Raw genomic sequence first — 15,304 nt, 5'->3', positions numbered from 1 at the left:
ATTAGATGGCTCTGCAGAAAAGGGCCATTTGTGGTGGAGCTGAATATATGTTCCTCGTGGCCCTGAATGGGAATAAGTATGGAAAATTGAATGAATAAATGAATGGAGATGGCTCACTGGAAATTGTGTGAAAATACAACAAAGGAGCGAGAAACTCGGTGAGCACTGCAGCCATATCTGAGCCTACTGCGGTGATTGAGTGCATCTCTCTCAGGATGCAGACACCATACCGCGAATGATGTCATCAGACTGGTGCTTTTTACTTTTCTATACCCACTGTCATTTCTTTTTTTCGTAATTGTATTTTAATATTAATTACCCGAAGCGTTAAAGGTTTGCGTTATCAAACACGAGCGGCGCAAGTTTTTCAGTTCACTCTTCGTGCCGCACAGGGTCGCTGGTGCCTGACAAGTGGCGCAATCATCCAATAAATTCGAAATGTCCGATGACAACTTTTAAAATCATTGTTTTTGCACGCAAAGGGCAGCGACGTCACCAGACGTGTTGGTTATTTAACACACGTGCAACTGTCTGATTTTGATTTAAAACTGACAGGGTGAACATATTAGTTTTTTTCGGTGTTGTTGTTTTAGGAAGATGCTTTAATGCAAACTCAGCTGGTCAAAAGTGATGAATTAAAATATGTTTACTCCCGGCATCAATGATATGATGTTCCTGGAGCGCCAAACGCCCCCGCTCTGTGTCTGTTATGTCTTTCCTTCTGGTCCCCTCGACGCGCATTGGACGGGGTGACAATGCGTAAGCTCCACAAACTGCAGTCTGTCTGCATAAACATAGAAGAACGATGACTTGAATCCGGACTTTCGCTGAATATATGAATCACCTGGTGCCAAAGTGTCATTAGAAGTGGAAGCTGAACGCTGAATACGGACCTCTTGCGCGCTCTCCTCTGGCTCAGGACTTCACGAAAAGCTGTCTGGGTGTGGATGTACGCTGATCTATGCCGGGACTTGAACTTTTCTACTTTTAGATAATTCGCCTTAACACGAGGATGGACGGAAAGTATCGGACTTTACGCACTACAGCCAGCTTCAGGAGCCCGGTGATGCAGAAAGAAGGGAGCTGGAAAAACTGACCGTCTGAGGACAGAGGATTTCTGCGCTTCTTGGGATAAAAAAAAAACCCCGCTATAAAACAAACACAAAATCGTTGTGAAAATGTGTCATAACTGGTCTTTCGCCAGTAATCTAAGCGTTATCTCTTCTAAAAAGAAAAATGCTGGAGAGACCGAAGCAAAGCTGAAGTTCTTTCTCTTCAGTTCTTGAATTTTCCTGACAAAAACAAGTAGATCAGACTTTCAAAACTGCTCACTCGAACTATGATTGTTCAGCGTTTGGAAACTAACGATTGCAGCATGAAAAGACGTGTTTTCATTCTTCATTTTTAGAAACCACACTGCACGTAGGATGCTCTTCTTTGAACTAACACACATCGGCTTGCGCACTAATTTTTGGGGGAATTCGTGTTTTTTAACGGCTCAGAGAAACATGTTGCACATCCTTGCGCTTCAGTCGGTGGTGTTACTTTTGGGAGGTAAGCATTTTAAACCTTTTAGCCTATGTGTCTTTACGCCCACTGTGCCGACTGAGGAGCCAGGCTTTTGTTAAACAAAGATTTCAAGTAAGTTTAATACGAACTGGAGCCAAGTAGCGTGATTTTTGTCACACAGGGGACCGCGTGAGATACACGGTGATGCAGGGTAGCGAACATCCTGCTTGTCTCATCTGCGTGTACGCTTACATTCCCCAACAAGAATTCAGTTCAGATGTGTTCAGTCATATATTATGGATTCCGAAGACCTCGCTGCAGTGGCTCTGCACCTGTACGATGAACCCAGAGCAGCTCTGGCTTTAAATAACACTTATCTCATCAATATTTCAACATGACAAGGATTATCTTGTGCAACAGAAGCACTGGGGTTGTATCGACTCTTGACTTAAGTTATTACATAAAATTCATCTCCAAGCCCATATTTATTTCATGGGAAAACTTAGGAGAGTTGCATTGATGAGAGCTCTTCATATAGCTTCACAACATCAGTCCCAATCTCTTTGAGGTGTCACTTAATATGTTTTTAGTAGGAATTTCTGCGTTTTATATGGATTCTTGGTGGGGGGAGAAAAAGATGATTTAAATGTCATTTTCCACATTGCATCAGTCAATTAGTGCCACTGGGAGGAGAACAGCAACATCCTTTTTGACTGCCTGGCGGCCAGGATATATAGATCTGAAGGCAGCTGGTGGTCTGGCTAATGAATCCCTTCTGTCTTGTGGGAAAAGGGTTTAAACTAAAATGCAATCTGGAAATTTTAACCGGTCCTCCAATGGGACTTTTTCTCCAGATGATGCCTGGCTCTAGCAGCTTTCCAGCATACCCAAAAGAAGAGTTTTTCACGGCATGTCTTTAATTAAAAGCAAAACTTTTTTTCCTCCCTTTTTTCTTGTGCAAATGAAAGAAACAACAACACATTTTTCAGTGAATGAATATGCAATCCTTGTTCACTGACCTAGAATCACAATCTTATTGTAATTACATAGAATCTGCAGCCGGCAGTGTATCTGTTATGGTCTAAGAAACACTTGCGCTGGTTTCCTGCAGAATTAAAGGTCATAGTTTCCAGAAACAATCTTTCCAAAATTGCATCTTAGAGGTCCATTGTGCATGTGCGCCTCGGTGATACATCTTGGAGCTCATGAGGATTATTCTTATGTAACAGCACCTCTCTTTCCAGTGCTGGCTCACTGGCTTGAAGTATACTGTAATAATATTTGCCATGTGCTAAGGCCTTACACAGTGTGATCCTAATTGAGGATTGTGTGTCATAAACCTGCAGGACACAGCTTCTTACTGTGAATAGTGATGAAAATTGATAACACACTCCAGGAAATGAGAGGATCAGATCCGTGCTAGAAAAATGTCTGCGCAGCATAATAAGCCACGATTAGGGATGGAAACCTGGTGTTCTAGTGTGACTGTGATAAAAACCCTTTGTTTCAACAACTGCAAATTATATCAGGGTGTTGAGTTTCCTGGCCCTAGAATATTCAAAGCAAATCTGCAGAATAAAATGTTATTATGATAAAAGGATGGAGACTTAACATTTTTTGTATGTTTTGTTAATAAAAAACATACAAAACAAGTGTCCCGTCCTTTAATTGAAGCCACCAGGTGCGTTCCAGTGGGACACCTCAGTGGGATTCCTGAGAAGAATTTTCAATCTTCCCTCCTTTAGTTTTATCCTTGAGCTTAACAAGATCCAAAGGAGATCAAGCAAGGATAGCCTTTGGTCTACATCTTTAAGCACTAAGCACACAGCCCATGCTGTCTCTTGTTGCTGCCATGTGTCTGTCCTCATGCCTCGGCATCTCCATCAAGACGATTGAAGTCGTTCTGTAGAAATTTTATTTCAGAACATTTACTTACCCAGCCGAGATTCTTAAACCCTCTCTCAGTGGAGAGGTTTTATCTGTGATTGTCTTCAGAAACATCCACTGCTGTGGTTCCTCGCCCCAGTGCTGTGGCACACATCCAGCTCTACTTCTTTTGCCCCTGGCAGTCCTGTAAACCCTGCAATTCATGTCCTCGGTCAAGAAAAAAAAAATGAGCCAGAGAGGTGAAATACAGTCTTTATGGAGAACAATTTTTAGCATTCGCGGCTTGATTGATGGACTGATTATGTTTGTCTTTAAGCTGTGCTGCTAAATTGTGAGTGGCATGTGTTTGTCTGGATCCTTTCATGTGTCTGTGTCTCATTTCGTTAGGCTCAACACTGTCTGATTGAAATTCAGCTGGAGTTTTGACGTGGAATTGAACACATTGTCCACTCAAGCAAAAGGATTGATTTCATCAACAGTCGGGTGGATATTTTCATGTCAGCTTCGATTCCACTGCACTGAAAAGATTTTTGTTTTAGATCTTTGACAGCTTTTTAATTATATTTGTAACCAAAGCATATTGAAGTAAATGAGTATGTCTTAAGTGGCCATGCGCTGGATAAACCCCCTAATGTCATTTCTTTTTCTTTTTTTGCTGCCATTCATCAGTTGTGGTGTTGATTTAGAGATCAGAAAGAAATGAAAGGAACAGTAGTGGCTTTTTTAATTTCTAATTTTTTGTATTTATTCTTCATCAAGGCTATCTGTGCATCGCTCTTGCTGTGGTGCACAAAGTCGCTTGAATTTTACAACAGAGGACACTGATAAAAAGAGCCGTCACCCCCCCCCCCCTTCTCTCAAATCCAATTTGGCGTGGCTTGGGTGGTTTCCGTGGTTTCCCTTCATGGAAGGAGAAAGGAAAAGAAAATCACAGTAGTAGTTTGACATGAGCTGTGTTTAAACTCCCCGTGGTTTTCAGTTCCAACACTCGCGAGTGATTTATGCCATACGTTTGTGTGTCAAAATCTGCACCTTTGTTTGCTTAATGACCATTTTTTGAAGCGCGCTGAGTAGGTGGACTGTCATCTAAATCCCTCGTACTGTTCTTTTACGCTCATTATACTTAAAGTGCGTGTGGGAGGCATGCAGCTTTCCAATCACTGAGTCGAAAGAGGGTTTTTGCCCCTGCAAGTTCAAAAACATCAGACTAATGTCCTGTAATATTTCCACAAAGCACATCTGCCCTGCTTAATTGGCTCTTTGTAACTGCTGTGATCTCGCATTCAATCAATTTTCATAATTTGGGGAGGCGAATGGTGGAAACCTGTGTAAAAGCTTTTAAAAAGAGGGGATGTGAATGTGCGATGAACATGCTGATGCTGTGTTTGTTTTCTTTCATCGGTGAATAGTTGAATAGTGTCTCTGTTGGCTAAGGTCACGGTGAGACCGTGTGCTCGACACTAAGAGTGGTGAAAACGAGGGGAAACTACAAACTGTTGCACTTATTTTTATTGTCAATAAAAGAATTTGTCATTATTGACGGGCTAAAGCTGCATCGGTAACTAATTTAGGATTGAGCTCGTTGACATGCACATGACCTCGCTGACCCTTTGATAGTTCGCAGTGACAACAACAACATGTGTGAATTCCTGGTTGTCATTTTGCACCAGTATATCAATGTGGATGTTGAGATATTTGGCTGGAAAAGTATAAACTTTGTCCTCTTGCTAAAGGCGTTCTTGTATACTACTAAATCCAGAGGGTCATCAAATTCATCAGGATTCCTCCACTCGGATGTATTGTCATGCATTTGTTTACAGAATGCGGCTGTAATCCATCCTCTAGACATAACAATCAAAGGGATTACGACCAATTCATTAAGTACACCTATTCACCTTAATTGGCTAATCATATGAAAGCAACTCAGTGCGTTAAGGCATGTAGATATGCGAAAGAGGACCTGCTGAAGTTCAAACTGAGCATCGGAATCGGGGAAGAAAAGTAATTTAAGTGGTTAGTCTGAGTATTTCAGAAACTGCTGATCTACAGGGATTTTCCTATACAACCGTGTCTAGGGGTTTATAGAAAATGGTCTTGAAAAGAGAAAACGTCTAGCATTTCTCTGGGTGAAAATGCCTTCTTGATGCCTGAGGTCAGAGGGGAATAGCCAGACTGCTTCGAGCAGATAGTGAGGCACAGGAACTCAAACAGCCACTCATTAGAAGCAGGGCATACAGAAGAGCATCTCTGAACACAGATAGGCTACAGCAACAGAAGAATGCACCAGGTGTCGGTCATGACGGCTAAGAATAGAAAACTGAGGCTACAGTTCACACAAGATCACCGAAGTTGGACAGTAGAAGATTTAAAAACATTATCTGGTCCAACAGGTCCTTTTCTATTGCAATGTTTGGATGGCAGGGTCAGAATTTGGTGTAAATATCCCAAACGCCTGGATCTGTCTTGTTTTCTATCAGCAGTTCAAGCTGTAATGGTGTGGGGGATATTTTTGTTGCACACATCGGATCTCTTAATACCAACTGATCATTGTTTAAATGCCACAGCCTTACCCAAGTATTGTTGTTGACCATTTATGACCGCAGTGTACCTGTCTTCTGGTAATGGCAATGCGCAATATCGCAAAAATCAAACAATCTGAAATTGGTTTCTTGAACTTGACACTGAGTTTAAGAGCACTCAGATAGCCTCCACAGTCACCAGATCACAATCCGATAGAGCACCTTTGGGATGTGGTGGAACAGGAGACTCTTACCATGGAATCTGCAGCAACTGTGTGATGCTTTCACCTCAATATGAACCAAAATCTCTGAGGAATGTTTCCAGCACCTCGTTGAATCTGTGTCATTAAGAAATAAGGCAGCTATGAAGGCAAAAGGGAGTCCAACCTGGCATTAGCAAGGTGTAACTAAGAGGCTGGTGAGTGTAGTCTCTAAGCTCCAAGAAGATACTTAACACATCCTCTAAAAATCTTCATTCATTCGCTTGGAAAAAAAAGTATTCAGTTCCTCTGTTCTCTAAAACGTTGTAAACAACAGCAAACATATGCCTCGATGTTGTAGGTTTACTCAGTGGGCTTTAATGCAAAGCCAACAGGGTAATGTTACAAGACATTTTTAAACAATTTATGACTCTAAGGGTGCGAAGAAACTACCCCACAAGGTCTGCTCAAGTGTCTAAATGCTATCATGATTGGACGTTTTATTCCTTGCAGATACCATCCCTTAGAATTCACAATGCATTTTCATTTTTCTACCGTAGCCCTGTCTCCTTACTGCAAATGTTGTTGCATCCTATCATTGTAGGTGCATATTTTTATTCTACATGAAAGGGAAGGGGGAGAAAAAAATTTTTTTTGCACTATGTACGGTTATGTGAAAGCTCCTGAATCATGAGATATTCCGACACACCAGACCAAGAAGCTGATTATGTTATTATATTCAATGCATTAATAAAATTCCATCAGCCCAGGAGCATTTGGGGGGAGACAGCATCACACAATATTAGATATCTGTGTAATATATCCTGCATTAAGGCTTACACAATATGGACATGTTCAACAACTTCTTTGCAAGTGCAAATAGGAAATTGGGGAAAAAAGCAGAGATTTGTTCAGTCACAAACTCAATATATATATATATATATATATATATATATATATATATATATATATATATACTTGCGATCCTCTGTTCCAAAGACGTGTAGTCTAACCACTATGCTATCCAGCTGCTACTGGCACCCCTGGATAGATATCTATATATATATATATATCTATATATATCTATATCTATCTATATATATATATATATATCTATATATCCACCAGACATTTATTATATGTACTTTTTACTGTATTTTTTTTTCTTTGTTTGTATAAAAACACTTCTGTAACTCTGGTTGGTTATTCATATTTGATTTGAATGCTCTCGGGCAGGTGGCGGGACAAAAGCCTGTCACCATATCTGAGAGACTCTGGCTCTCGGTTGTACGCTGGGATGTCGCCGCCTATCAGATGCACCAGACCTTAATGCATTAGAGGCAATGATCTGACAGGTACATATTGTCAAGGCCCATTGACTTCTTTGTGGCGTAGCTGATTGATTGCTGAGATTATGTTAAAATAGGAGCCTGTGCGACTCTTTGTGATTCAGAGCGGTGCGCTCATGCAGCAGAATGCCGAACGGCGCTTTCCAAACTACCACAGAATTTTAATTTTAAAACATATTAGTTTTGTCCCTTGAGCAGTTCGTTCTGTTTTTGTATAATCACCGTAGTCTGTGGATGGAACAACACACGCCAGCAAGTTTGTTGTGCGCTCTCATCTGTGACACAAAACCAATATGAAGCTGCATGATGAATGAATTATGGTGGGTGACAGCACCTTTCATAATTTCAAACAAAAAGCCTGATATGAGCCTTTCTTTGGATAAATAAATAATAATAAAAAAATTTTATCAGCATATTTATTATCTGTAAAGTTGTTCATGTTCCTCCTTTTCTCTTTAGCTTGACATTAGACAGTGCAGGTGACTAACTTTGACTAAAATTTAGTCAAATTTCAAAATAATGATACCGACAGCATGGATGTGACTAAAAGTCGCACATATTTTCCTGTTTTTCCTTCTCATTACTGACAGCAGTGACTTATAGTTGCTAAATGATTATTTATTGGCACAAAGGTGCTGTCGAGGGACTAAAAATGAGAAAATGCAGTTCAGAAATGTTAGATGCAGTAGCTCAATTACAAAGTCACCCACTAGAGAAATATTACATAAACAGTGTTCACAGTGTGCATTCAAATTGGGGCAACTGGGGTGAAATAGAGTTTAAAGTCACTTTCAAATGTGTGGTGCTCATTAAATAAGTTGAATTTTTATTTTTATTTTTATTTTTTTTGTGATGCTTTTGATTTTGAAGACAATCCTTCTACACACCAAAAAAAAGGAAAATTGCTCCACAGAATGATCATTTGTTCATGCACTGCAACTCAGTTAAATGCAAATGACCTGAAGTACACTTTGACCATTGTCTAGATGGTACTTGGTGTAATTGGAATGCCAACGTATGTGTGCGTCCCCAATCAGTCTTGACACAATCACTGCTTCCTAATCAGTGTGAAAGTAATGGCCACCTCGGAGTACAATCAGTGTAGTTAGTCTGGCAGGAGTGGCTGTAACTTAATGAAGCCCCTTGAGTGAACGGAGTCAGTGGAAGACAAGGAAAAGAAAAATTCCTTGACTTTATGGCTCTGGCAAAGATATTGATGTTCGGTGGCAGATGCAGCAAAGATGTATTTTCACGTGACGCTTTTCTCTTGCTGTCCAGAAGCCTGAGGTCTTCATGAAAGCCTAGGGCGTTCATGAGAGTGGACAGTGAGCTGATGACGGGTGAGGGTTAGAGATGTCCAGTCACGGCGTAGAATTTGTGGCAATACTGAGTCATTGTTCCTTGTGGCACTCTGTGATGTCACCGCGGCCAACAGGGGCAAGGCTGGCGGTTGGCACATCCTGCAACGTGCTATCTGTGCCTGCAGATTCTCCTCTTAACCCCAAAGCCCTCAATTTCACACAAATTGGAAAGAGCCACACCAAGTGGAGACAGAATGACCCCAATGATAACGAAGGATTAGCCTATTTTTTTTTTCAGTTTAATTCAAATTGGGAATAAAACTGTATAGATTTATTAACGGACGACTGAATGCTGACTTTTCCAGCCGCTCGGAATTTTGATTAGTTGTCATATCTTTTTATTAACCCTGCATTGCTTTATGGATGGCAGTGTTGGTTGAATTGAAATATCTCACCGCATTGTTGAACAAACATTTATGTCGTGCTTATGACTGGACTTTCCACCCACAGCAGGTCACGCTCTTTTCTTGTTTGGTGAAACACAATTAGGTCCATAAGTATTTGGACAGCTTTATGATTAAATCAAGATGTGATTGAGGTGCAGAGGGGTTAAACAAAACTGTTCAGGAATTACAGACATTTTTCTCTATAATATAGATTTTTTAGAGACGCAAAACTAATTGGACGATTGCATGGTGTTGCAGTTTCATGCCCATCCATGTGAGGCTTGTTCCCTTCAGTGAAACAACAAATTAAGGTGTTGTTTTGATTTGCAGATGTTTACTGGAATTTTATAAGCTGCAACTACATTGGGAGAGATTTTCTTGCAAGCTAACAGCTATAGGTAACCCTTACTACCAGGTCGTATGCCAAGCCCTGGTATTTTTCTAGAAGTTACACAATGCCATTAAGTGAGTGAAGCAAGAATAACTTAAAGTTTCCTCCATAAGAGACTTAGAGGTGAATTATGGTATGTGTAATGGGTTAGAAGTTTAAAAATGTAAGCTGGAGGCGCATTATTGACTGTGCTGAAGGTGAATAAAACTGTAGAATTGACCCTAAACTTTATTGGCAGGCCATGTAGAGAGGCTAATATTAGCTGTCTTTACCTCCTTTAAAAGCCCAGCAGCACTTTCTTTCTTTTTCTTTTTTTACAGCAGTATAAGGATAAGTGTAACATGGATTTTAATTTATAACACCATCATCCCACCACAAATCTCCCCACTGTTATGTGTGATCATTTTACAATGATCTTGTCAATTCCTTGTGTTACAACAGTAGCAAGCAGCTGCCTTCTCACTTCAACCTCCTCCACTTCCTGGCTCTGATCCACTGACAATGATGCAGGCCTTGATATGATTCGTTCTGAGGACATGCTCACTATTGCTTTGTATAAGCCAGAGATAAGTGTAAGTAATAAGCACTTTGCAAGTGTTCTTTTTTTGCTCTGCTGGGCTGACTTTGATTACTATTGCCGCCTTGTTTCATGCTGTTTTTGTGCATTCTCGCTGAACCTTGAAGATTGTAGTGTGAAGGCCCTGTAATTAGATGTTCTGGGAGCATGGCAACTGCTAAAATTCAGAGTGATGTAATCTGCACTCCATACTTAATTGCTCATGCCATGTGTAGGATGGTTTGTTTAACCTGCAATAGTAAAGGAACCGCATGTTTTCTTTGCCAACGGATGCATTCCAGAATAAGTCTAAATATGGAATTTCACTGTCTGGTTGTATTTCTTACAGAATGTCTGTACCTAACACTTATATTGCTGTTACAGAATAAGTCTATTTTATCCTACAAACTGTGTTAGCCTGCATACTGGAAGCAACATTGCCTCTTCAATTATATGCATGCCAAAAAATTTATTGTAGATGATGTGGGCTCCCTTTAATTAAGAGGTGGGAGTCTCTCATTGTGCTTTAACATGTGCACCATCAACTTATAGCAGAGAAAACTTATATTACAAGTACTCTTTGTTTAAAATAGCAAAGGGGTCTTGTTGACAAGTTGCGGGACAGTGGAGCAGGAGATTTACAGACAGATTGGTGCTGGTCTGTTGTGTTGAAGAGAGAGCTGAGTGTAAAGGTAAGCTTCAGATTTACTTCTGGATTTATGTTCCTATCTTCACCTATGTGCAACAGCTGTGGGTAGTGACCGAAAGAAGAAGATTGGGAATTAGAGTAGCAGAAATGAGCTTTTTTCAAAGGGTATGTCGGTCAGTTATAGAGATAGGGTGAGGAGTCCGACCTTTCGGGATCGGCTTGGAGTAGAGTCGCTGCTCCTCAGCATCAAAAGGAGCGAGGTGATGTGGCTCGGGAATCTGTCTACAAAGCCTCTTGGATACATCCAAAACACCTAGTAGCTGAGGTCCATTTACTACTGGGAGAGACCATACCTCTGGGCTACCTTGTGAATACCTTGGTATTCCCCCCCGGATGAGCTGGAGGAAGTGGTTGGGGAAAGGGAAATGACATGGGTTTCAAATGGAAACACCATAGCTAGAAGTAGCCATCAGATGATGGGTAGACTGTGGTCATTAAGGGATGGACATGGCCAGCAACAATACTCAGATACTGGTGGTTAATCAATACTCAGTTGGTAGTAAAAAGAGCCCAAAATGTGCCAAGAAAATATTTTTCACTCCAATACCAGCATGAAGCATTGATACAAGATAGATCCATGCTTTTATGTCACTCATCCTATCATCATTGATCATCATCAATGTCGCAACAAAACTCGAGACTCATCACAGCAGGCAGATTTTCTAATCTTCTACTGTCCAGTTTTGGTGAGCTGACGTGGATTGGAACCTTAGTTTCCTAACAGGAAAGTGACACCCAGTGTGTACTTCTGCTGCTTCAAGGTTTCACATGTTGTGCATCCAGAGACGCTTTGCTACCTCGGTTGTAACGAGTGTTTGTTTTTTTCCTGTCAGGTGAAAGTCTAACCAGTCTCCTCTGATCTCTGGTATCAACAAGGCCTTCCGCTTACTCGATATTTTGTCTTTTTGGACCATTCCCTGTAAACCGTAGAGATGGTTTTGTGGGAAGATCCCAGCAGATCGATAGTTTCTGAAATACTTAGACCAGCCTGGCCTCTTGCAAAACCACTTAAATCACTTTTCTGTCAGCTTCTCATGCTTGAGTTGATCTTCAGCAGGTAGTCTTGGCCATGTCTATTTGCCTGATGCATTGAGCTGCTGCCATATGATTGGTTGATTATTTCATTACACCAATGAGGAGTTGAAAAGGTGTACCTAATGAAGGTACATCTGGGTGTATGTGCCATGATGGTTCGCCATCTTGACGGCAACCAGGTAGTTTTGAAACAAAAGTAAAAAGTAGCAGGAAAAGTACAACATAAGTAGAACGCACAAAACAATTGCACACGGCAAGTCTTGTACTATCTAGCTTTTTTTTTCATAGCTGGAAACCAATGTCAAAAGAAATTTTCAGGATATGGCCTGCAGATTGACAAAGGCAAGTCGAGTGAGAAATATGTCAGAAAGTATATGGTGAGCTGACCAGCAGATAGGTGGGCTGATCTCTGAGACATAAGCCTCTTGCGAATAAAAACAGATGAGAACTGAAGAATCATTTGGTCTTGCTGCAATATAACACAGTAAACTAAGCCCTAAGACAAACACTAAGAAAGTGAAAAGTTGAGCTCCTTTCTCACTCAAAAGCATACACAGGACATAAAACCTGAAAGCATAAGGAGAATTCCATCAATTATTTGATAAGGGATCTAGAGTCGCAGACAATTTCACAGAAGAAACTGGGAAGTGAACTTGTGATTTATTTTTGCTATACCGCTTCATGTTCTGAGAAATAGAGCCATGCTCTAACGACTGGGCGGCGGCAATACATAAAGCTCCAGGAACCCAGTGCAGAAGCTGAGTTTAATCATATTAATGGCATTGGTATGACCAAATCAAGTGTGCACGTTTACACGCATTCTCCTACATGTCTGCTTTTATCTGCTGATAGCACCTTTTCCTGAATCCACAAATGAAAGCAGCGACATTCCAGCCTGCTCTGAGGCTGCCGTCTATTTAATTAGGTAATAATCATTTTGTTTGAACGAGACCCAGCGTAAACAATTACAGCTACAGGTAGAATCAAGTCTTGATTCATTATTCGGCAAACTGAGTCATGATGTACAGTATGAACAACTAAATGAAAAACAACACAAAACCTTAAAAAAGGGCCACGGCACGCCGGCAAAACACCATTGTTCCAAAAGCAATATTTGCTTGTGGTGTTTTGAATGCCCAGATTGTTTTACTCCTATAGTGATCTGGCAACTGCGAAAGCCAGAAAATAACCCAGTCAGTTTGTTAGCCAGGGGACTGTTGCTTATGTTCCATTCGGGGCTTTGTTTTGCTTTGTTTTCTTTCCTTTGCGTTCGCTCTGTGCTTGTTGCTCAAGAAAGGTTTGTGGTTAGGGGTAAAATATACCCCTTCACAACCTTAAACCTGCAAGTTAAAAAAAATTACACTCACCTAGGGGATTTAAATTCAATGCCAAGGGACTCTTTACTTCCTGATAAAACCTGTGCACAGCAGCACTGCTAAATAGCATGTTTTTTTGCTGTTTTTTTTAAGTGAACCACTTAATTCATGAAGGGGAAACAGGCGTGTCAAAAAGGATGCAGTTAGACAGCCTGTTTTAGCCCTGCAAGTGCTCTAACCTCAACTGTCTTATAGATGAGCGACTCAGGAGAAGTAACCCAGAAAGTTGATAAGGAATAGGTGATAACATGCTCCTCTACTTCCAAAGAGGATGCAGCTTGTGAAATGCTTTTTATGCATTTTCTATGTCACAATGAATCACAGGTATGATATTTCTGTTTATATATATACAAATGCGTCCTGGTTAGTTCTGAGCTTAATGAGTCAGCCAGCTGTCCAAAGCCAAAGGACAAAACGTTCAGAGCACATGTTGGCTTAATGACAAATCTAAATGGCACAGAAAGGTCTCTTTAGAGAATATGGTCACATTGTAGATGACTGCCATTCTCATGCATTATTCATCACCCCAAAAGAATAGCTTGGATGAACTAGATAAGTAAAGTATGTGTAATAATTTCGAGGATTAATTGAATATGCTGAGGGGCACCTTTTGCTTTACGTTCCTTTTTTCAGTAACAGTGTTTCATAATGCTGGCTGCCTAACAATGAAAAAAACCCATAAAATAAAATAAATAACAACAACAAAAAGCGGCACTTTTGCTCAGACCATTGAGGATTAATTCAAAGCGACTTTCAGTTTTGCCTCTAGAACAACTCTGCTTCCGAGAAATGTTTGTAGAATTAAAATTATAATTAGTTTCTATTTCTCCAACACATTAGAAAGCCCACTTTTTTTTGTAGCTGGCTTAAGAGGAATCGTCTAGTCTTCCTGGATTCCTGCACACTAGCCGGGAGTGCAGACTGGGTTGATGTCAATCACTGAAATAAAGTTTAGCTTGGCAGCTCTACGGGGAGGCTTTGAAACAAAATGTACCCCGTGTTGCTGATTTCGAAATATTTCTTTAAAACAAACAGATTTTTTTTCCAGTGGTGTGAAAACCCTCTGCTTTTCCCTCTGATCTTGTCTGAAATAGAAACATTTCTCTCTCCCCCCCAGTCACTTTAATGGCTTTCTTTCCCTGGTCCCAAATAGAGCAATTTGTTCATGGAGTTAGTTCCTGCTTTGACAGGTTTTAGGTTAAACTGCAGATTTAAAGCCAGTCCATCTGAGGCGGCAATAAAAGCTCTTTTGAAAAGGGAATGAGGCAGTTTGGGGTGAATGGACACTTCTTATAAAGAAAAAAAGAGAACATGGATTAACAGTTTCAGAGTTAATGCAATATAACACACTCTAGCACTGACCTTGCTGTATGTATAGTACAGCAATTTGCATACTTCACTGCATAGGAAAAAAAGTGATATTCAGAGAAATATAACAGAGGTGTAAATGAAGGAAGTGTACTTACTGCCATAATTCAATGTGTTATTTGGTTGGCTTTATCTATGACCCTCCGTATAGCTTAACATAACTTGTGCAGCACTGAGATAGGCAGAAACGAGGGACCTTGAGCAGTTGCCAGAGGTGGAAAGGCAAAGATAGAGAGTCACATGGCATCTGTGCAGAGTGGAGCATGAACCACTGCTGCAGCTGTGAGATCCTGAACTAATCAGGACAGATGATTAGTCATCACTACATTGCATACGTTTCTCTGCATTAAACACTCACAAGCCAGAATTAATATGTAGAGTAACTGTTCAGTACACACTGTCTACAAACTGTCAGATCTCTGTGACGGAGGTTGACAGCAACACTCGAACAAACAGGACAGATGGTTCAGCGCAGTCCGTGGTGCGACGTGAGATTTCTGTCTTTCAAAAGATGCACTTTGACTTAAAGTTTGCAGTTGTTTTCCCTCAGTTCACACACAGTTTAACTCTAATTGAAATGGAAACCATTGGATTTTTCTGTGCATGTATCTGTGTATTTGTTTAATTGACAGCGACGTGACGTTGAGAGCTAGGCTGT

General features: G+C 40.6%; 1 protein-coding gene across 1 annotated transcript in view; it reads left to right on the top strand.

The window, feature by feature from the left end:
- Positions 1-481: 481 nt before the first annotated feature.
- LOC146657183 (transmembrane protein 132C) overlaps positions 482-15,304 on the top strand; it is a 169,894-nt gene continuing 155,071 nt past the window's right edge. The window contains exon 1 of the mRNA XM_085425083.1: positions 482-1,554. Within this exon, the coding sequence (XP_085281209.1) occupies positions 1,428-1,554 (127 nt within the window). The 5' untranslated portion in view covers positions 482-1,427. The remainder of the gene's footprint in view (positions 1,555-15,304) is intronic.

This window comes from Rhamphochromis longiceps, linkage group LG12, assembly GCF_057381845.1.
Source record: "Rhamphochromis longiceps isolate RC_006_pf linkage group LG12, R_longiceps_female_GT1.1, whole genome shotgun sequence".
Lineage (NCBI taxonomy): Eukaryota > Metazoa > Chordata > Actinopteri > Cichliformes > Cichlidae > Rhamphochromis > Rhamphochromis longiceps.
Note: the sequence above shows the minus strand (reverse complement) of the source record. Positions and strands in the feature narration are given on the sequence as shown.